Consider the following 23692-nt stretch of genomic DNA (forward strand, 5'->3'; position numbering starts at 1 on the left):
GGTTGCTAAGTCAGATGAGTACCATTTTCTTTTACATCTCATGGACAGCCATGTACATGTGCGCCGTTTACCTGGGGAAGTGATGGCCTCAAGAAGGTAATGGTGACCTCAGAAGGAAATTTCAGCTGCAGGCCAAGGTCGACCTCCATTGTCCAATTTTTTACCTGATCATGCCGCCACCTATACCATACCGCCCTTGCGCCAAATTGTCTTGCAACCAGCCAACGTGTACCGCAGATTCGCTCTTGGGCCATCACAGAAGGGACAACTCTCCTCTGTGCCATACCACTGAGACACATTTTTAAAATACATCTGTAACTACCATTGCTTTCCTCTGCTTTCTGGAAGCTCCGGACCACAGCTTGGAAGTTGTCCTTCATCCAAAGCCTGATCGTCCTGATTGGGTTCTTCCAACAATCTCTTGATGCTTAAGCCTTGAAACTGCCTGGTTTAGAACCTCCTCTGACTTCCAAACATGGTCTGTTTGGACCTGGGATAGACCAGCCCTCACAGACTGGTCTGTCAATTCTCTTAGCTCTAAGACCAGCCTGGTCCTCTCCTGCTTGTGGCCTAGGGCAATAGACAGCTCTTCTCTTGTTAAGCTGCGTTCACACTGCCAGCGACATTGTCGCTGCATGTCGCCAGTGGCTGGTGGTTAGGTCGCTAGTGTTGTGTATGGAGAGTTTAAACAGTTTCTTTACAATTAATATTATTATTAAACTATTAGGATCATGTCTTGCATGCACTGCTCTTTTCAGGTCTATCCACAGATAGACCAGCTCTAAAATCTTCTCTCATATTGGCTGTCACTCCCAAAAGTCCAATGGCAAAACCCCCCAAAAAAGTGTTTAGGATCATTATCCTGTTGTAGAAGCAATCCTCTTTTCATCTTCAGCTTTTTTACAGATGGTGTGATGTTTGCTTCCAGAATTTGCTGGTATTAAATTTGTATCCATTCTGTCCTCTACCAGAGAAATGTTCCCGTGCTACTGGCATCAACACAAGCCCAAAGCATGATTGATCCACCCCCGTGCTTAACAGTTGGAGAGGTGTTCTTTTCATGAAAGTCTGCACCTTTATTTCTCCAAACATACCTTTGCTCAGTGCGGCCAAAAAGTTATATTTTAACTTCATAAGTCTGCAGGACTTGGTTCTATAATGCATCAGGCTTGTTTATATGTTGATTTGCAAACTTCTGACTCTGAAATTTGTGGTGATGACGCAGGAAAGTTTTTCTTCTCATGACTCTTCCATGAAGGTCATATTTGTGCAGGTGTCGCTGCACAGTAGAACAGTGCACCACTACTCCAGAGTCTGCTAAATCTTCCTTAAGGTCTTTTGCAGTCAAACATGGGTTTTGATTTGCCTTTCTATTAATCCTACAAGGAGTTCTCTGAAAGTTTTCTTGATCTTCCAGACCTCAACTTGAACTCCACCATTCCTGTTAACTGCCATTTCTTAATTACATTACGAACTGAGGAAACGGCTACCTGAAAACGCTTCGGTATCTTCTTATAGCCTTCTCCTGCTTTGTGGGCATCAATTATTTGAATTTTCAGACTGCTAGGCAGCTGCTTAGAGGAGCTCATGGCTGCTGAATGTTGGGACAAGATTTGAGAAGTCAGAGTATGTATAACATTTTTACATTTATGTGCACGTATTACAGCGACAATCCTCGCCTTGCTCTAGGACCCAACAGTGGCATCTTGGTGGTGCTGGGGCTTGAACCCCCAACCTTCTGGCCAGTAACCCTGAGCCTCAACCACTGAGCCACCACTGCTATAAAGCTTTGAAATTTGCATCACCTGGCCTTTTCAAATGATGATTGTGAACAAGCCATAGCCCTAACATGCTAATTAAAGTCTCTTTGGTAAAAAGGCTTCAACATTAAAGCTCAGTTTAAATGGAAAACAATATGACAAAAATATCACTACTGTATAGTTATGTAAAATACACTGTACTACAACTACTAATATTAATAAATCAGTTGTAATTGTATTAAATTTAAGCAGTATCGTACATCTGTGAGGGGCTGTTTTGTTTTTACAAAAATAACTTTTTGGATTGTGCAGTGAGGATCTGTATAAAAAGCACTTTATTTGATCAAAATAATACAATATTATGTAGGAAGTTAATTGATTATTTTCATTTGATTAAAGTTTAATTTATGTATTTAGACACCATTTTGATGAGAGAGAAAAATGTAAACTGTTGATATGGAATTCAGAAAAACAAAACAGGTATAGATATCAGCAATACAGAAAAGGATGTATCGGCACTACTACTAGTTCTAAAAAATGGTATCGGGACATCCCTATATTGTGATATACACTGGCAGCAAAAAGTTTGGAGTAATGTACAGATTTTGCTCTCATGGAAATAAATTGGTACTTTTTTTCACAAAAGTGATATGATCCATAAAACTCTTTTACCTCTTTTCAAATACCACACTGCACTATTGATTTCATGCCTATCAAGGCTTAGGGAAAAGAGCCAATGCACTCATTTAGACAAAGTAAAATGCATAAAAAAACAAGCAGAATCCTCTTTCAGTGGATTCATTGATTGATAACTTTAACAGGACAGAAGAAATCTGAGCAGCACGCCTTATGTAAAACCCATCCATCCCATATTCATGTGAAAGTCTGTGTAAAGATGACATTAGTCAAAGTTTGCTATTGAGATTTGATTTGATCCCTAGCAACCAGGGCAATTTGGTTGCTTGGAAGACCTGGCTGGAGTCACTCAGCACACCCTAGATTCAAACTGGCGACTCCAGGGGTGGTAGTCAGTGTCAATTAGCTGAGCTACCCAGGCCCGGACTGGTAATCTGGCATACCGGGCATTTTTCCGGTTGGCTAGCGCACTTTGGGGCCGATCAGGGGCGTACTGGCCATCAGGAGAAGACAAGACCTCATGATGCAAAGAGGAACGACATAAGCAAGCGATTTCGTGCCAAATCGAACCAGACAGCTCAAAATACAAATTATTTTTATAGGCTTACCAGAATAAATCGGGGTAAGGACATTGTTCTGAACACTTTGAATTATGGATTTAATCAATAATGGCAATTTTGTTCATTTTTAACCAGAAAATCTTACATAAGTGCAGCTTTAAGCTACAAATCTACATATAATACCTTATTAGTTATAATGAACTTAATTCATTCATCAAAAAGTGTGCCCTAAATATGTATTGTACAATATGCCAATTTAAACCAAACGTTTATTGCTTGATGTGATCAACATTTTTCAATTACTTCTCACTCAATGAAGAATGCTAACTCATACGCATTTTGGGCCAACTCGACAGTACTTATGGATCAGGATAATTCAATTAAAAAATGGAACATGTTTTTTTGTTTTCGAATTCACTCATGAATGAGACTTCACAAGAGTAAAACAAACAATTGACAGTAGGAATAAGTCACTTTTTATTGAGTAAAAATCTGATGTAAACCAATGTAACAAAGTCACCACAATCCAAAGAAGAAAAAAAAAAAAAAGTCTGCATCAAACTGTAAAAAAATATGATCTATTTTTTTTTTTTTAAGAGAAACCAATTTTCATCCACCAGTAGAGCATCTTCAGTAATTGTTCCTATATCTGTGCAAAATATTGGTGTCTTTCCTGAAAACATATTTGTAACTAGTGATTTTCCCACCTTTTGAAAAAGGTTGCTTTTATAAATCAAAGCATTTCCCATATTACATCAACATTTACCCCATCTTTACACTGTAAATTTGTAGTTTCATAGTCTTTGAACATTTAAATCTAAAACACAAAAACAACAAGAGAACTCAAAATCAAAATAAGTAAAACAGACAAGTAGAGGTCAGTGTCGACCACTTCAATTTAACTGACAGCAGCCACACAGATGTGACCTAACAGGCACAGTCAGCGTCTGTGGCGACTGTGGCTTGAATGGCTGCTGCTGTGGTGTTTGCTTTTGTGAGAGCGTTCATAAGAGCGCGAGCGTTCCCGCCGTTCGCGGTGATGACTGCCACCACTACGTTCGTGCTTGTGCTTCTTGACCAGGTCCGAGTTGCCACGATCCCTGTCGCGCTCTCTCTCTCGCGGTTTGCTATTGGAGCGAGAGCGGCTACGCGAGCGTTTCCTCTTGTGGCCGTGTCTGCTGTGTAGGTGTAGCTCGTCCGAGCGTTGCTTTGACTTCAAGTGTGGCAGGAGGGGAGATGGAGGGCCATGATTGGCGTGTCGCCGCGGAGATGGGCTGCGGCTGTGAGAACGGCTCCGGGAACGAGAGCTGTAGGTGCCTGAGTGACTGCGCCTGTTATTGTAACTGAAGACGAGACAGCAATTGAGTACAGATACAAACATCAATCAAAACTGTGCAAAAATACACGTGTCAGTGTTTTCAAATGTAAGAACTTGAAAAAGCAATCACTGCGATATTCACAAGTTTAGATTTATTATCGCTAGTAAAATCTTATTGAGTATATCGAGATTATTCAAAACAGCAACACGACAGATGAAAGGTACTTACTGTCGCCTGGCAGAGCGCGATCTGGACCGAGATCTCGTTCGGGAACGAGAACGACTTGCGCTCCTACTGTTCCGACCTAACTTACTATCCTTCCTGAGTCTAAGAAATCAACAAAGATTACACTCAATAACTCTTTAAACTAAAGACAAGCATTCATAATAAACAAATGTAGAATTTAAATACTGAATAGGCAGAGTGGGGCATCAGTCAAATACTCACCCGTTGTGTGGGCTCTTGGAGCCCTGAGGTCGATCTTCTGGTTCCTTCTTCAAAGCCTTGAGCGTTTGATGGTTTGGAGATTTCTCATCAGCTTTCATTACATTAGGTGAACCTGATGGGGAGCATCAAATGTTATTTCCATGTAGCCTACTCTTTAAATATCAATTTAATGAATACACTAAAGAAATGCAAGTATTGGTTTTTACTCTTAAAATATTTTTAGTTCAGTGTATTTTAATACATTAAGGCCAAGTTTAGTACAAATTTGTGAATTAATGTTACTTGTATACAACATACATATTTAAGTTAATTCAAAATCACATTGTTGACTGTGGGACATTTTCAGACCTTTGGACTTTTATTTGATATTAAGTCAAGTCACTTCTCATCTCAAAGTGGTGAGATTAATGTCAAGGGAATGTGCCTTTGTGCTTCCCAGCGATCACTGACGTAATTGTAAGTTGGGATGAAACGAGATCAACAGCACTTGTTTTGTTGTACTTGAACACATGCAGTTTATGCAGAAAACATTCTTCATTTATACAGAAACACTCCAACACGGATTACATTGAGCCCACTTCTTCGTCTGCGTGGTTCTTCTGTTTTGCAGACAAGATTTGACATGCAGCGTGCAAGTGGCAGTGTGCCCTCTAGTGGCAGATGACTGTATATACATTCTTTTCAATGTCTGCTGGCATGATTACTGAACACATTTGTTCTAAAAGTGATTAATCGATGATCACTAAGCTTATTCGATCAGATAATTAATCGATTAATCATTAACATCCTTAGATAAAACTGCCTTACTATCTAACAGATATCTACAGGGTGAAACAGCACGACCAGTGTAGCCCGATTCCCGAACAAATGACTCTTAAGAACAGGCTTGAATCAAAAACACTTATACATCAGTTGAAGCAGTTCCTGAATAATTCTTACTGATGCACAAATAATGACTTTGCAGTGCAGTTACTGACTGATTGCTCATATGATGTTTAGTTAAAGATACAATTGAGTTTTGGGCTGTAAATGCAATAGAAATTTGCATTTCTTATTTCCAAATAATTCTTAGTAGAGATAGACCGATATATTGGCATTACGGGGAAAAATGAATTCTTTGAACAATATATTGCAGGGCTTGACATTAGGCACTGTCCCATGCTTGTCCTTCAGACAAGTAAAATGGTCATTCACTTGAAACAGTAAAATGTTACTTGTCTGTTGTGAAGAAAGGACATTTAAGTAACAGTTAAATGCTCAAGTAACGCATCAAATTTCCTGAAGTTACAACACATGCCCAACCTATATATAGTATACCTAAAATTGTCTCATAATTTACTCAGTCATGCTAACCCAGAAGTGTATGACTTTTTTTTTTCATCTTCTGAACACAAATGAAGATTTTTAGAAGAATATTTCAGCTCTATAGGTCCATACAATACAAGTAAATGGGTGCCAACATTTTTCAGATACATTTTTTTTATAAAAAAAATGCATAAGACTCCAGTGGTTAAATCAATGTCTTCAGAAGTAATATGATAGGTTGGTTGAGAAACAGATCAATATGCAAGTCCATTTATGTTTGAAATTCTCCCTGCTCGCTCAATCTCCACTTTAACGATCACATTCTTCTTCTTGTGTTTTTAGTGATTCACATTTTTGTATGCATATCAACCCCTACTGGGCAGGGAGAAGAATTCTAGAATAAAATTACTTAATATTGATCAGTTTCTCACCCAAACCTATTGCATCACTTCTGAAGTCATGTATTAAGTCATATAGATTACTTGCTTTTTGGTGCGCCAATATTTTGGCACCCATTCACTTGCATTGTATGGACCAACAGAGCTGAAATATTCTTCTAAAAATCTTAATTTGCGTTTTGCAGAAGACATTAAGTCGTACACATCTGGGATGGCGTGAGGGTGAGTAAATGATGAGAATTTTCATTTTTGGGTGAACTACCCCTTTAAGTCCCAAATGCATCAAAAGCTGGATCTCATATATACCTGTAAATAAATTGTTTTAAAATATTTCCTTAGTCTTTCTTTACAGTTACAGGATGGTCTAGACACATAGACTACAAGAGTGCTAACTGAATGAAAAATCAGATGCAGTTGTTTTGCTACTCCAATCCCAATCAATAATCACCAGAAGAAGAAGAAAAAAAAAGTGGTACATATTCTGCAACTCTTATTTTGAAATGTCTACAATCCCAGTTGTGAGCTCACTGATGGCAGATTCGATGAGAAAGTTAATTTGATTCAAACTACTAAACTGAGCTCCTCAGTTCAAACCCCCAGTTCTTTTCAGGCGATTCATGAAAAATGAAATGGTTCAATAGAGTCTTTTTTTTGTCTGCGCCGGTCTCGTGCTGGATTTGTTGTTGCGTGCGGTGTAAGTGAGCTCGTCATCACAACAGAACAGGGTCATGAGACACACTGACGCTCTAAAGATGTATTCAATAACTCACAAGATGATATCTGACGATACCGAATATGGATGCACACAACCCGACTGTCCCAACAGCGGCTAGATTTTAAATTATTGTCACAATCAATTATTTTTGGTTGCATTTGGTCTGGTTTCAAACTTTCAAATAATTATTCAAGACTAGTAACCAGTCAGTAATAAAATAACAACAACAAAAAAAAACAAGGACGCGATGAATAGAAAAAAATAAAATACAAAATTATAATAAAAACAATGTGCAGCTTTAAAAGTTAAGTTTTTATATAAAAATGAAATGCAACATAAAACTAGGCCTTCACTGTATGATTATAATACATCAATATTTTTTAAAGCTCCAAAAGTCTTCCAGCCAAGAGCAGTGAGTTTTCTCATTTTCAAAAAATAAACAAACACTATTGTGAAAGTGATGAGAGACTTACATGGTTTGGAACCAGGAGAGAATCCACCCAGCATGGAGAGAGCAGGAGTGCCATCAGGATTCAGTCCTTTGGCCTTGAGTTTGGCTTCTTGCAGAGCTATTTTCCGCTTGTCAACTTCCTTCTCAAGCAAATCATAATTTGGCTAAAGGATCGAGATGACATAAATCAGAAACACAGACTAATAGCTGAAAACAAGAGTGGAGCCGAATTAGTTAAATTAAACAATAGAATCAGGACTGGTCAACAAATTCTAACCTTTCTTCTGGTGTACAGCTTCAGAGTGGTTGTACAGATATCTTTGATCTCTTCCTCCGTTGCACCAAACAGCAGGTACCAGTGCGGCCGAGCGGGTAACGCTATCTGCGAAAGGAATAATGGTTAAGAAAAAATAGAGCTCACAAAACAGACAAGTAGAGGTGATAGAAAAAACGAATCAGTACCTGTAGCACTCGAGCAGCGAGGTAAATGCAGGCACAGGCGATGGTCTCGGCTTGAAACTTCACAAACACATCAGTGCGAAGGCTGTCGTTCATGTAGTTCCTGCAACACAAAAGGTGAAGCACAACATTGCCATCTCCCCGTGGTGTTTGTTGTTCTGCAGTTTTAACTCCCCTTAAATGTTCCAGATTTCTCAAATGATGCAGAAAGACCAAGAAAAGAAATAAATGGAGACTTGAGTTTAACTTGGTCCTTTTCCTCGCTCTGCCTCACATTCCTCTGTTGCTCTATTCCAGCATTAAGGCATGCAGGCAGTGTGAACGAGCACACGTACATGATCATTGGGGTGGGGTGTCAAAATCAAAACGTGCAAGATGCGACTTCTAAAATATCCAATTCCATCTATTTTTTTCATCAGTGCCATCTTAAAATAGCTCCACTTTCCATATAAAATGCAGATGAGTTTAAAATGGAAAGAAAGGAGTACGGCATAGCACAGATGACTGCAAGCAACTCAAAACATAGTATGGCATGCTTTGGGCATGGTGACCAGGAGTCAAAGCGGGACGGAGAGACCATTTTAAGAGGAGCTGCTTTGAGAATGGACAAATACACTCTTCTGTAGTATTAGGCTAGATGGAGGAGTGTAGACTTGTGGACAGATAAAAATCTTTCAATTCTGCCAGATATGGGATGCAAAGCTCTCTGAAAAATAGCAGACAGACGCACATAATGTGGACCACAAAGTTCTGCTTGTCATCATAGTGGCTAGTAGATGTGTATTGGGCTTGAATATAAACACCACAGATTTCAGGTAGGAAACAAGTAATTCAAGATGTAAACTGAGAAACATGTTCCTGTGAGACACAACTGCTATTACCAAATTAATGATAACAAATATATATTTGAAGATGTAATTGACCCAAATACTAAAATTCACCAATTTACTCACCCTTATGTTATTCTAAAATGTTTTTTGCAGAATACTCACACAGCTATTTTCCATACAATTAAGGTACTAAGGGGTGGGAATTGTAAGGAATTGAACGATTAAAATATTTTTGGAAATAAGTGTCCTAAGCAGTTTGTTGCCAAATGATCAGATCACTTCAGATCTAAACAAAGCAGATATAAATAAGAAACATTTTTAATATTTCTTGCAAAATGCATGGTGACGCAGGCTTGTTAGGGGCATAAATTAAATCCACTTTTTTTTAAAGTGCCAACATTTTTCTTTCAATGTATATATATTTTTAGGGCTGTCAATCACAATTAAGTGTGATTTTACAATTATACAAAAAGTAATGTGTTCAAAATGTTATCCAATTAATCATGTCCCCAGACTGTAATAAGGAACGCTCTTACCACTTGAGCAATTAAAAGAATAAAGTACCATATATTTTCAGCAGGGGGCAGTAATCTAAACTCCAGTTGTTTAGGCAAGGCGGAGCTGTACAGATTGCAAACCACACTTCAGGCTCAGGCTTACTTTACACTAGTGACAGCACAAGAAGAGAACCTATTCTTGCATTCAAACACTGCTGGTAGGAGCACAATATCTCAAGATGCGTTTTTCTAAGTTTTAAACTATGTTTAACTTGACACAGCTTCCTAAAAACGCAGCAACCATCTGACGCAAGTACACTGACACATGCTTAAAAAAGCCCTTATAATAAATCTAACTAGGGCAGATGTACAAATTCTATTGCAAACCTGTAGGCCAACAATAAGCATATTCTCAATGATATTAAACAATATATTGCCTTTTTGTATTATAATAATTCAGAAATTAAAAATTATATTTATAAAAATATTTAAACCATTATATATTGAATTACTGTTGTGAGAGGGTTTTTAATCAGCAAAAATGATATATGCGATTAATTAATATGCATATCATTAATTTTATTAAATCTAATCAATTTTCAGCACTAATTTATTGTGTGTGTATATATATATATATATATATATATATATATATATATATATAAAAATTAAACAAAATGTGTAGACCTCTTTTAACTACACACAGTTAAATGAATAGTAAGGCAGTAACCTGATTTAAGTGTCAGGAGCCTTAAACATTATATTAGACAGTAACAGTTCTTGGTTCATTTCAAGCTCAACACGAGGACAGTAAGATTCACTAAAAAGAACCTGTGTCATTTGTTCAGGAACCAAATTAGACTGTTGTGTTTCACGATGTTTACTTAACAAACCGGCTCATTAGTGACCTTTGTTTAGGAATCAGACTGCACTTGTCACGATGTAGATTCAAAACAAACATCTCATAGAAGTCATTTGTTGTGGAATCGCAATAGACTGGTTTAGAGTATGTTTCACGCAGCAGACTCAGTATGGGACAGCGTTGCCACTACATAGTGCAGCATGAAACACTACAGAGGAATCGTTATGAAATTTGGTGTAGCAGATGGTTATTCAATTCAGTTAAAATGTATTTATAAAGCACTTTTAAAAAACACAAAGTGTACCTAACTGCTGTACAATTACAAGAAAATAAAAATATCTTATAAAATAAAGAAAAGTTAATTACAAAATACATAGATAACCATAAACGGCACGTATGCATCCATTCAACACCTAATGACTGTTTTAAAGTAGCAAAGGTTTCACTAAAGAGATGTCTTTAAGATGGGTTTTAAACATGTTTCCAGAGGTAGAGGATCTAATAGATAGTGGTATTCCATTCCACAACTTTGGGGCAGCGACAGAGAATGAACAATCTCCTTTACCCTTTAAGCGTGACCGGGTAATATCAAGGAGCAGCTGGTTATTAGATACAAGAGATCTCGGAGCGGTGAAAACTAAGACGGTAAGAAATATAATCTGGTACCAGTCCATTTAGAGCTTTAAAAACATACAGCAAGACCTTATATTGTATTCTAAACTTAATAGGTAACCAGTAGTTATATTTGGATTATTGCCATAGCATATAATATGTTTGCATCTCAATTGAGAATCCCACAAGTCTACTAAATGACTAGCTGGTCAAAAATCCTTTTATTGAACAAAACAATGCGGAAAATAAGATGAGTAGAGTGTACGGAAAGCTAACAAAGTTGGCAAATCTAATAACTTACTGAGAGGACACAAAACACCGGCATATATCATTTCTTGCTGTATCTCCTCGTAGATTTTTTTATATTTGTTTTGGCGACCTCTCCATTTATCTTGGATCTCCGTAGAAGATGATTTCACAAGTGCTAATTTCATATGCATTTCCCAATTGCTTTTATGTCTGACATTTTTTTTTATTGTTGTTATAGAGTAATGAAGTACTCCTTGCTGCAGAAGTTGACGAAACATTTTTCTGCCCTCTGCCCCATAATCGGTTCCTGCGTAGAAACAAGCAAGCTTTTGGGAACCCAAAGCTTGGAACCCACCCCCAAACCATGTCAGTGAAAAAGGGCTAAGTTTGTGTACAGCTTTTACTCCCGTTTTTGAGGACATATTTAAACAGAGCGCTCGTTTCCTCTACGCTTCCTGAACGCTTTTGATGTCTGCCATTTTTGTGGGTTTTTTATTGTTATACAGTGAAGTACTCCTTGCTGCAGACGGTAGCTAGCCAAACTATTGTTGTTTAAATTTTTTTTATCTGATGACGAAGAGGCCGGCAAGCTTTTAGGACTGGTGCAGAACTAGTTTTTAAGCCTAGGAACTAGGGCTGAACGATATTCTGTTTTAGCATCGACATCGCGATGTGCGCATGCGCGATAGTCACATCGCCGAAACATGCGATGTGAAGGGTAGCACACATTGATGTATTAAGAGAACGGTAGCACACAGTAAACACGAGTTTGTTGTATGGCTTGTTGCTGTGGTGACATGCACGTTGCGTGCCAGCACAGTGATTGGTTCGCTGTGCAGTTGCTCACCGCGCTCACACACAGCCAACATTCTCTGGCAAACCTAGCTAAAAATGAGCGACGAAGAGGATCGCGCGTAAATAAAGGATGATTTCGTACCAAAAAGAAAGTCAAAATCAGCTATTTGGGACTATTTCAGCTACAAAAAAGGAGGATGTTGACCAAAAAGAGGTACTTTGCTTGGAGTGATATAAAGTTGTGGCCACAAAACAAGGAAACACCACCAATTTGTCTGATCACTTAAAACGGCACCACAAAGCTCTTTACGACGAATACAAAGTCAAATCTGGATGTCAACCAAAACAAAAAACTATTTGCGATGCCTTTGCCAGTATGACACCTTACCAGAAAGGCTCTCAACGACAGAAAGACATAACAGACGCAATAACGTTTCATATCGCTAAAGATATGTTGCCATTAAACACCGTCGGTGGGGATTTAAGAAAATGATCCGAACGCTTGACAGGCGGTGGTATGTTATACCATCCCGCACATATTTTTCCCAAGTTGCGATAAAAGAGCTGTATGAAAAATGCTAATCTAAGATTGAAGCAGAGCTGTCTCACGTGGAATACTATGCAGCTACAACAGACTTGTGGTCCAGCAGGACAACGGAGCCCTACATAAGTCTGACGGTCCATTTCCTCACAGAGGACTTCGAGATAAAAAGACGCAGTTTGCAGACGGCATTTTTCCCGGAGAGTCATACAGCCGAGAATATCGCAGAGGCCCTGAGAGAAGCGGTGACGGCGTGGGGCTTAGATGAGACACGTCAAGTCTGTATAACAACAGATAATGCAGCGAACATGGTGAATTATTGACAGCTCACAATATCGAAATATATATCGTTGGGAAAAAATATCGCAATGTATTTTTTTTCCAATATCGTGCAGCCCTACTAGGAACTACATTTTCCAGACACACGGAACAGTTCGAGAACTCACACCGGCCCTGGTACCCACCCCCAAACAATGTTGGTGAAAAAGGGCTAACAGTGACCACAGGTTCAAGCACTAAAACTGACATAAGTGCCATAAAACACTTTTCCTACAGTAAATTCATATGGAACAGTTTATAATTATTTATTTATTTTTGGAGCTTGAAAGCCCGTAGTCATTGTGTGAAAAACAGCTTAAACACCCAATCTTTGAAAGAAAATTAATATGGGTTTGGAACAACACGAGGTGAGTAAATGATCATTACATTTTTTTGGTGAATTAACCCTGTAACTTTGACTACATAAAATACCGAAGCACACAGAATTGAAGAAACTGCTTTTTCCAAGTAAAACCTAGTTGGTAAACTACAGATGGGTCAATGAAGTGTATATATATATATATATATATATATATATATATATATTCAGGATTTTAAACTACCTTTGAAATTTGAAACCAAAAAAACAGACAGAGAGAGAGATAAATCTGGAAACTTGAAGCAAAAACAATACAAATCCTTTTGGACAACACCAAGAAAACAAGATGCTGCAGGCAGCTGGAAAAGGCCCCCTTCAGTGATTCTCGGGCAGAGAGCTCTCACTGGATTGGCTGTCTCGAGAAGGGCAGCCAATAAGGGAAGGGGGAGATTCCTGAGGTCATGTGGTTGGAGGAGCAGAGTTCAGAGGCTCTTTATGACACTTACCATCATGGACTACCCTTTAATCAAAGAGTAGAGAGAAAGGACAGAGTTAAACTAAGCTCTCCATTTTCTTTAAGAAATTATAGCCATGATCAAGAGATTTAAAACAGAAGACACGTACAAACACACATGAGCCAAGAAAGTGTGATAAGATGAGGGAACAGGAACGTTACATAAGAGAGACCGATGATTAAAAGAATAGTTCACCCAAAAACTGAAATTCTGTCATCATTTACTCATCATTTCATGTTTTTAAATCTTGTCTCACTTTCTTTCTTCTGTTATTTGTTACAGGTTATTCAAGCTCCTCTTTCCATACAAATGAAAGTTGATGGTGACCACAGGTGTGAATAACGACTTAATGGGATAGATCAGCCAAAAATGAAAATTCTCTCATAATTTTTATTCTGACAAACATCTATTTCCGTGTTCCATGGAAGAAAGTCATACAGGTTTCAAGCATGCGGGTGAGTAAATGATGACAAATTCCCATTTTCTTTACATTAACTATTTTCACCGTGGTGTCTTGACACCCAAATGGAGAATGCTTATTTACTTACCAGGCTGTCTGGACCAACGTTTGGTTCTTCTCACATTCAAGGACTTGTAGGTACATGACAATAATCTAGAAAACAAATGAATCTGCATGTTAAGATGCCCATTTTCTTTCAGCCAGAACTTGAAGGTGCAAAAAACCAACAACAACACTGAAAACAATTGAGATGGTGGACATACCTTGTGTGGGTGTTTGACGTGGACGCAGAAGCCCAGCTCCTTCAGTATGCGTCTCTCTGCTTTTATCACGTGGTTTTTGGTGTTTATGTAGTTCTGATCAAGTATCAAAGGGCTTGGACTCCTGATTTATAAAGGAACGAAAATGAAATTGTCTCCCCCCCAACCAAATACTATTAAATACAATAAAAGAGTGTCTTTTATTTGCTTCGTTTTCAATTTAAATACGTTCTTTTCCCCTTTCAACCAACTAAAGGCAACAGGTCCAGTTTTTATAGACTCCTGTAATTTCAGTGTAAGACTTTGTCCTGCCACAAGTGACCATTAGAAGAAAAGCTCCACCTCTCACCACATCATAGCTTCAACAGAAAAATAAATGTTTCCGATAAACACATCATAGAATAAAATAAAACTGAAAAAGTCCCAACTTCCACACATCCATTTAGCTTTCAAATCTTTATTGGAACACAGGATTTACCAGCTATGACAGCGAGCATAACTTTCTATTCTATTGTCCTACACACCTGCCCATGATCACCCAGGTTGAACATTCAAGTGTATGTTCATTTGTTTCACAAACACCATAACCAACAACAACACAAAGCACTAACCAGATAGATCTCGTAAAAGTACAGAAAAATGCAATGCAAGGACAACAACCAAGTATCTACTTCGGTACAGGGCGAAATCTGACTAAAAAGAGATGCAACTTTAAAGATGTAGAAGAGACACAAGATCAAAGATCATTAGTAATCACTCAGGACCATTTGACATTGTTACTGCCAGAAATAGTTAATGATCTATTGACTTATGATCTTAAAATAACATCAAAAAGTAAAAAAAATGCTTTCAGTAGTGCATCATTATGTAACTACTCTAATGCAACAATGTAAATAACAATTTATTCACCTATATTACATGAACAACAGCCAAAATGCAATCCAAACCAGAACGGCAAATAATATTGATCCATGAAAAATGTCTATCATCTACATGAACCCTCTTATTACTTGGTTGCTGCTACTGTTAAAAAAATTATAATATTATATTTGTCTAGTTAAGTAAAAAAATACAAAACAATAATAATTTATTAACCTTTTACTATTTTTTGGTTACAGGAAAAACAGAAAAAAAACTGTTCAATTTACCAAACTATAACTACTTTGTATTTTAAGTTACCAGAAAGACTTGACTGAACGAAAAATGTAGGGAAATTTCGTAAAACATAATCAATTCCACGTAAATAATCATGTCTTAAGAAAAATCACCGCTACACAACAGGATTAGTGATTTCTAAAGCTGAACTGAAAAGTCAAATACAATTTCACACAATAGCCCTGGCAACCTAGATTCAATCCCAAAACATCTATAATTCAAAACTGAATGTATTATACATTTAACTGTGAATTGAGGAAATTAAGGGCCTGAAACTGCCATTATAAATATAATTCTAAGAGAATGGCCCAAAAAACAAAACAGTATATTCTAAACGTTCAACTCCCTACGGAAACGTGCAGCATGTGATATTTCTGTGGCAGCCATGACAGGTGTGGTGAGGTGTCTTTCTTAATAATAAAATGAAAATATGGATCATCACCTGTGATGGCAGAGACAATAAGCTTAAACTGAGATACAGGAGTCACCCAGACGCTTCGGACCAGCGGCCAACCTGTCGATCCCCGATATCCCAGTGACCGCTTTCAGACCACTGGCTTCTCCCGGGGGAGGGGGGGGAAGCGACACCTCAATGTTGCCATGCCGACTGCTTCATCTCTACGTACCATTCCACATCACCCAGGCATTGGTAAATGTAGCTGGTCGCTGTTAGTTGGTTGCAAGGGAAAAGAGAACTCAAGTTAATACCGCGGTCTTGATTAAGATGAACAATTTTTCCTTTTTTATCTTTTTTTTTTTTTAAATTCATTTTGGAATAAAATTTAGACTAGTAACAGCCCAACTGTTTTCATATTCCTTTGATTAAGGTTAAACTTTTGAGCAGTCTGAAAATATTTTACTTGCTCAGGTAATCAGAAGACTATCCTGCTGTTACTACCAATTATGACTGATGAGGAAACTGAAAAGCTTTAAAATGGTTTAGAATACATTAAGCAAACAAAATGGCACTCAAATTAAGACATCATTTTGACAACAAACAGAAGTACACAAACTAATCACAGTTAACACGTTTAAGTATAGTGCCTTCAAGTTCTATCGGAATTATGCTCAGAGTTTCCCACTCAAAAGTTGCAAACGAACAACCCTTCAAGTTGCAATTATGACTAGGAAACTGTGAGGTAATTTTGATATCAGAGTTTCTGAAATGGGAGGATTCGTACATTTTCAACATGGCGGAGCGGAGTACGGTTTCTATAGTGAATGACAGGTTTTATTAATTTATCTAAATACAGCTAATTGTTAGCGCTTGCCATTTCGGTCATATTCATTTATGTAAATCAGCAACCATTTGATTCAAGATCTACATCGTGAAAATAGCTTGTATTTGACCAAAATTCCATTATCGTCAGTAAGCTAACTAAGTAATATGTATTATCCAAACAAAATAAAAGATCCTAAAGAAATATGTATGAATAAACCTGGCGTCATCCATGTTTCCTGTTCTTTCTGACAACAAAGCACTTGAAATCAACGTACTCATAATTACCACTTTAGAAGTGGGAAGTAGGATAATTCCGATAGCACATGAAAGCAGCAGTATACCCAAATCGTTTACAATTTGATAAAATTAAATGTTATTTAAAGAAAAATAAAATCCATTACGGTGGGAGGTTGTTGGCACACAAACAAAGGAAAAGTGTGACAGAAGTCCTGAGACTGAGCCATGCTTACCTTTTGCCTCGGAGCTGCCTTAAATGATGAAAGACATTGATGACATCCCGTACTCTTCGAGGGGCTTCTTCAATTTTTGATGCCAGATTAATACAGGCCATGGCAACAATCTGGAAAAGAGACAGAGGCGGCAGAAAGAGATTTAAGAAACACTACTAAGCACTCGATTAACTGGCCTGGGGAGCAGTCCCCAAAAGCATTGTAAGCCTAAGTAGATCATAGAAACCATTGGCGTCAATGGACTCTACAATCAACTTAAGCTTGCCATGCTTTTGGGTAATGCAGCCCTGGTCGATAACTATGCCCACTTGGAAAATTAACATAAATGTGCTCCATTGTGTAAGTTACAAAATCAAAAAACAATCCAATGTCAATTGATAATGCACAATTGCTGTCTTCAAATAGTGATCAAAATTTAAGTAAATATTCTAAAAAATGAATTGACTGAATTTAACGTATTTGTAATTTTCATTTTCTACCATTACAATAGGAGACATAGGTAATGTCAATTGAAAAAATTATATTGGTCAACAACTGTACACAAATTACAACCAAACCATATCACCGTATGTCTGTGTCATTCATTCTTAGATATTATTTCAATAATTGTAACACTTATAAAATCTATAAGATCAACAGAGAATCGTAATTTTTACAATTAGCTACATGAGTATTAGGGGTGTAACGATTCACTGATCCAATAACCAAAGTTTAATTTAAGAATAAATATAGATAGACTTTTTATAAAATGCACCTTTATTTTAACTCATGTCAGCCACGTCCGTACGCATTTCCGTCAGGCATTGAAGAGACCGTATTACGTTAATTTCACTTTATGAAGGATAAAAATGCTTTTCATGTGGGACAAGGATTTGCGTGGGGTCTTTGAAGCCAAACTGTGCTCTGCTATCCATGTGGCGTGCACAAGCATCAACCGGGCTTCCCGCGAAATGTGAGCTCCAGCGACAGGATCAGTAGGGCTCATCAACCGGGCATCTGACAAATGCAGAGCGGCTCACATGCACGATTAAGCCGGGCTTCCATTGATATGGTTGCGCATGTGACCCATTTGAATTTTACATGAAAATTTGCTATTTTAAAGTACCATGGATCAGTTCAACATCACGTGAAACATCTTGACAACACCAACATTCTGAACAGCACTAATGACGGAAAGAGAAACACCTACTCACTACCTGTAACAGAATTTTTCATTACAACTGTGGAAGTTGTAGCCAAGAAATTCGCAGGTAGCACAGATAGTTGGAAACAAGTAATGGGTATGTAAGTACTTTGAATTGGATTAAACTAAAAAATAAGCTGCAATCAGAAGATTGATGATCACTTGTTATTTTCTATATTATTACCTGTAGAATTTATTTCAACATCTGAAGAACCTTATTTTGTACTGGATGTTCCAATATAAATACTAAATTTGCACTTTTCAGAGAGCTCAGTAAAATATTTGAATTATATTTTGGTAAATAATAATAATAAATAATTGTAATTGATTGTGTTAAGTAGGCACATAATATCGGAATATCAATCGCAGGGCCCCGAATCGAAACAAATCGAAATAGCTGCAGACTTTGAAGTATCAGCAAATATCAGAGAGCAAGCCAAGAGAATCAATATTGTATGGTAATGAAATGTCTGATTTACACCCCTAATAAATCGGTCTGGCCAATTAATCGGTCGATATTTCACCATTCTGAGATGAACAGTTGGTGTCCGATTAAGCAATTAACAGAGGTATTCATCAACATATCTGTCCACCACAATTAATTACGATGCTGGTATTTCAAATTCCAGTGAGCTGTCAAACTAGACCGTATTATTTGGCATCAAAAAGGAACGTTCGTTCCATTTAAACCCTCTGAAAGAGTATATGATGTTTAAAAAAGGCTTATATTCGAATGTTCAGACGCGCCTATAATGCCCAAAATACTGTCAAGTTGGAAGTACACTAGTGTTTAAAACGCCAGCAAATGTTTCTTAAGAATGGATGACAAGAAACTATTAAACGGAGTGCAGCACTGTTGTCGTTATAATCCGACTGAATGTCATTAACAGCAGCTCAAACAACATGGCTGCCAAGCGCATTGCTTATAAACACAGCCTTATCTTCTTACCTCAAAACTGTGTTTCACGAAAGACTTCGAGTAGAAGAATCGATGAAAAAGCACTTGTCCGGTCGCCATGGCAACCTGAAACACAAAATAGTAATTAAAGAAAACAGAAATATCAACGCTTCTGTTTAAAATTTCACAACCACCTGCCGCCATTTTGTTTTTGTCTAGCCGATCTGTCGCCGATCGTCAAAGACGTACAAAATCACTGTTATTTAGCACTAATATACTCACTTTATCAACATTAAATACCATTCGAGTTAATTAGAATAAAATTTCATCAGAACAGTTGAGCAATTGGTCTGTTTAGTAAAGCTATATGAGCTCATTTGCTTTACGTTACATCATAATTACTTGACATCAAGGATTTCGTCATACTGTCAACATCATCTGACAACTTTAGATCCCTCTGGATCAATCATACGTTCCATCCGTTAACCCGATCAGTCGGTATAAATTACCTGCGGCATGCGCAGCAGGATCCCGGCGGCCTGGATAAGCTCGCAGCCCAGGATCCGCAGATCTGTCTCGGTGTGGAGGTCCAGGCCATCCTGCATAGACGGGGTCGTTGAGAGCTTTTCCTCCGAGATCAGAGAATTATCTAAGGTGAGGAAGACTTCAGAATAAACTTTATCCCCGATTAATATGCCCTCGCTGTTAGCGGGCGCGTTTGCTGCGGGACCGGTGGCCATCGACGCCTCCATGATCGCTGTCGTCGTTGCCTGCCCTGCCGAAGATGTCCTGGTTCATAAAAAAATAACTCTAAACCTAGAGCTGACTGCGGCACTTATTCAGCGTATGTTACACTGATCGCTGATTGGTGAAGGGATGTGTCATGTGACCAGAAATAAACCAATCGGTACTGGATAATTGTAACTTTATTCAACGCTGTCAGATTTGGACCAATCACGAAGGATGTTAATACATCGTATTGCGTGATTGTAAGTTTATAAAGTGACACTTCCACCTGTTTATATTTCTAGATGGACTGAACGCTAGTGTGACGTCAGCCCGGTATGGCGAACAACAGCAGTTATGTACACATCCGCGGCGCTTACTCTGATTATAGAGCAGAATTAAATATATTTTATTAGTGTGTGACATAGTACACTACTATAGTGTATCACATAATCGCACGGGGCTGAACATAACATTGTATCTTTAGACAATTTAACTTCAATTCATATGAACGATAAATGGTACAATTCGTTTTACTGGAGTCAAATACGTTGTTCCTTTAAGGAAAACTGTCTCTGCTATGCTAATAAACCGATGTGTATTTGAATATATTGTTTATTTTAAGAATGTTTCTATTTACACGAGTTAGTCACTGTGACGGGAAGTCCCAATGACGTAGATTACTGGAACTGAAACCAGTGTATCGTACATATTAATCCGCGGGGTCGTTCTACAGTCGTGTGCCTGACATCACGCTGGGAGTAAGCAGTCATCCACGTGAGGAACAAAAATACACGAGATAGCAGATGCTGTAAACCACTGTTATCACAGAAAACAATGTGCTTAAGGTATAACTGGCTTTATAAGTCATTGACTGAATATTGTAGAACTATTTTATTCGTACTATCCACAAAAATAGCATAAGCACAACAGGTATTGCTACTACAACACAACAACTGTGTGAACTTGGTAAAAGCCAGCACTGTCAATAAAGTTTCTTAAACTTTTTTAAGTTATGGTTGTACAATATTAATAATAACTTCAGTAAATATGGGTAAATTAGGACAAAGGGTAAAGTGGAATAGTTAATTAATCATTACTAAACTAATCAATGGGAAGTAAAGAATAAAAGGGATAGTTCACCCAAAAATGAAAAATCTCTCATCATTCACCATCATGCCATCCAAGATGTGTAGGACTTTCTTTCTTCTGCAGAACACAAATGAAGATATTTAGAATAATATTTCAGCTCTGTAGGTCCATACAATGCAAGTGAATTGTGACCAAATCTTTGAAGCTCCAAAAAGCACATAAAGGCAGCATAAAAGTAATCCATTAGACTCCAGTTGTTTAATTCATGTCTTATGAAGCGATCCAGTCAGTTTTGCGTGAGAACATACCAAAATATAACTTCGGTTTTAAACTATAAATCCTTAACAATCATGGCTTCAAGACATGACTTGATTACACTTTTTAATCATGATCTCATGTCTAGGGACTGCAATAGCAATAGAGTGAAAAAGGAGTTACATTTTGGTCTGTTTTCACCCAAAAACGATTGTATTGTATCAGAAGACATGGATTTATTCTGGGCGACCTTGGCTCAGATGGTAGAGCGGGTCGGCCATTAATCGCTGGGTTGGCGGTTTGATTCCCGGCCCACATGACTCCACATGCCAAAGTGTCCTTGGGCAGCTGGCAGCTCTGCTGTCATTGGTGTATGAGTGTGAATATGTGTGATTGGGTGAATGAGTCACAGTGTAATGTGCTTTGGTAACTGCTAAGGTTAAAAAAGGTGCTATATAAGTTAAATGGTTTACCATTTAAATCACTGAAGTCTAGCCTTTATGTGCTTTTTGGAGCGTCAAAGTTTTGGTCACAAGCTACTTGAATTGTGAGGACCTATAGAGCTGAAATATACCTCTAAAAATCTATATTTGTGTTCTGCAGAAGATAAATGATAATACACATCTGGGATGGTATGAGGGCGAGAAAATGATGAGAGAGATGAAGTGCCCCACTTTGACAACACAAGTGTCCCACTTTACAATATTGTCAAAAATAGATACAAAAATCTGGGATTCGGTCAAAAGAGGGTCTTCAAAAGTTCTTCCCAATATTTCTTAATTTTTGCTTTTGACTAAAGTAGACATTCTAAACCTTCTATGAGGTATAATGTCATGTTCTATGGCATTTGGAACATTATTAAAAGTTCTAGGAAAAGGAACATGTCCCACTTTGCCCATATTCACCCAGGAATTATATTTAGGCAGAAATTATGGATACCATGACAATTTATGTAAGGGAAAAGGCAGATAATAACAGTGAAACACTCTAGAGCTGTTTTACAAAATATAATATCAAATAATAATAACATTCTTGGAACACCAGTTTTCCACTCAGATTAGAGGTATAATTCATTGTCATTATTTCTCTCTGTGCACGACAACACTCTCATGAGCTCGATCTCCCATCCGGAGTTTCTGGTGTTGCTGAAGTAGCTTAAGTATATAGAGCTTTTTGTGTATTCTTGCAATGTCCTCTGGTGTCTCTCTCCAGCTGCTCCTTACAAAGGGATCAGCACCTTTGTCAAGCAGAATCTTCAGTGCCTGTGGATTTAATCACAAGTGCTCTTAGAATTAGACACAGGCAGGCAAACATTATAAAGCTATTTACAGCACAATGTCACTGAAGGTGCCAAGTTTATTTAATTAATCTTTTTTAAGCTCGAAGGAATAATTAATCCAAAAATTCTGTCATCATTTGCTCTCCCTCCTGTTCAAACCATCGAACACAAATCATTATATTTTGCAGACTTTTTTCCATGCAATCATTATTCGCTGATAATATTCCCCTCCAGCGTACCTCTCAAAACCAATTTACACTTCTGTACATTCAAATATGGCTTCTCCAGATTAGGCTCTGATACACTCAAGGCAAACTTCATCTTTGTTTGTTTAACGCTATGCTGTTTGCAAACATTTGAACACCACCCACGCCACAGGGGCCAACATTTAGAGGAACATTTAAAAATGAGACGCACGCTGTCCTGAAAACAGACTACGTGTAAATCCAATGTGACATTACAATGTGTTTTCAATGACTACATGCTTCTGTGATGCAGCCCTTTGTAGCTGAATAAAGGAGGAAGCAGGAGCCAGCTTAAACACTCTAATGAAAACTTTATTCACTCTGAACAATTATACTCTGTTTGGACTTTTCAGGCTTAGCACACACACATGATTAGTTCTCTCTCTCCTCTGGGCTTCTTGTCTCCCCTTTATATCCCCAACGTCACTCACTGAAACACAGAACAGCTGTTAAAGAAATTATACACAGGTCCATGTCCTTCCCAGTCATTCCTCCTGGCCTCGCTCTCTATTAACAAACAAGCTATCGGCCATGCCCCCATCACCACTTATCCCCATCGGTTGGGGAGCCATCCGGCCTGTCACTTAATCCAACCCCCAGGAAATCCGCAACTGCCAAATGCGCCCCCGGGCTGTCAACCACCTTGAACTTAAAAGGCTGGAGAGCTAGATATCAACAGGTGATCTGCATGTTGGTATCCTTCATGCAGTTGAGCCACTGGAGCAGGGCTTGGTCCGAACAGACTAACACAAAGTGATGCCCCCATGCAGATCACTCTAATGGCCTGAGGAGGTCCATCCCAATTCTTTGGTAGGGGACCTCGATTAGCGGAAGAGGGTGAAATGGCGCTTTTGGGTTG

The 23692-nt window shown here is 38.1% G+C and overlaps 1 protein-coding gene across 2 annotated transcripts; it reads right to left on the reverse strand.

Annotated features, from left to right (window-relative positions):
• Positions 1 to 3415: 3415 nt before the first annotated feature.
• On the reverse strand, positions 3416 to 20021 carry LOC127662006 (cyclin-L1-like). Of its 2 annotated transcripts, XM_052153017.1 has the most exons (11): positions 19746 to 20021; positions 19288 to 19362; positions 17156 to 17265; positions 14312 to 14432; positions 14137 to 14201; positions 8054 to 8153; positions 7869 to 7973; positions 7614 to 7755; positions 4723 to 4834; positions 4504 to 4602; positions 3416 to 4299 (listed from the first exon to the last, which is right to left on the reverse strand). In XM_052153017.1, the coding sequence occupies exons 1-11, from the start codon at positions 19986 to 19988 to the stop codon at positions 3897 to 3899; spliced, it is 1575 nt and encodes a 524-aa protein (XP_052008977.1). In that variant the 5' UTR covers positions 19989 to 20021; the 3' UTR covers positions 3416 to 3896. The 2 variants fall into 2 exon arrangements, with proteins under 2 accessions (XP_052008977.1, XP_052008978.1); XM_052153018.1 differs by lacking the exons at positions 3416 to 4299; positions 4504 to 4602; positions 4723 to 4834; ... (1 more) ...; positions 7869 to 7973; positions 8054 to 8153 and adding an exon at positions 8179 to 13593.
• Between the last annotated feature and the right edge of the window lie 3671 nt (positions 20022 to 23692).

Source organism: Xyrauchen texanus, chromosome 21, assembly GCF_025860055.1.
Source record: "Xyrauchen texanus isolate HMW12.3.18 chromosome 21, RBS_HiC_50CHRs, whole genome shotgun sequence".
In the NCBI taxonomy this organism is placed as follows: Eukaryota; Metazoa; Chordata; class Actinopteri; order Cypriniformes; family Catostomidae; genus Xyrauchen; species Xyrauchen texanus.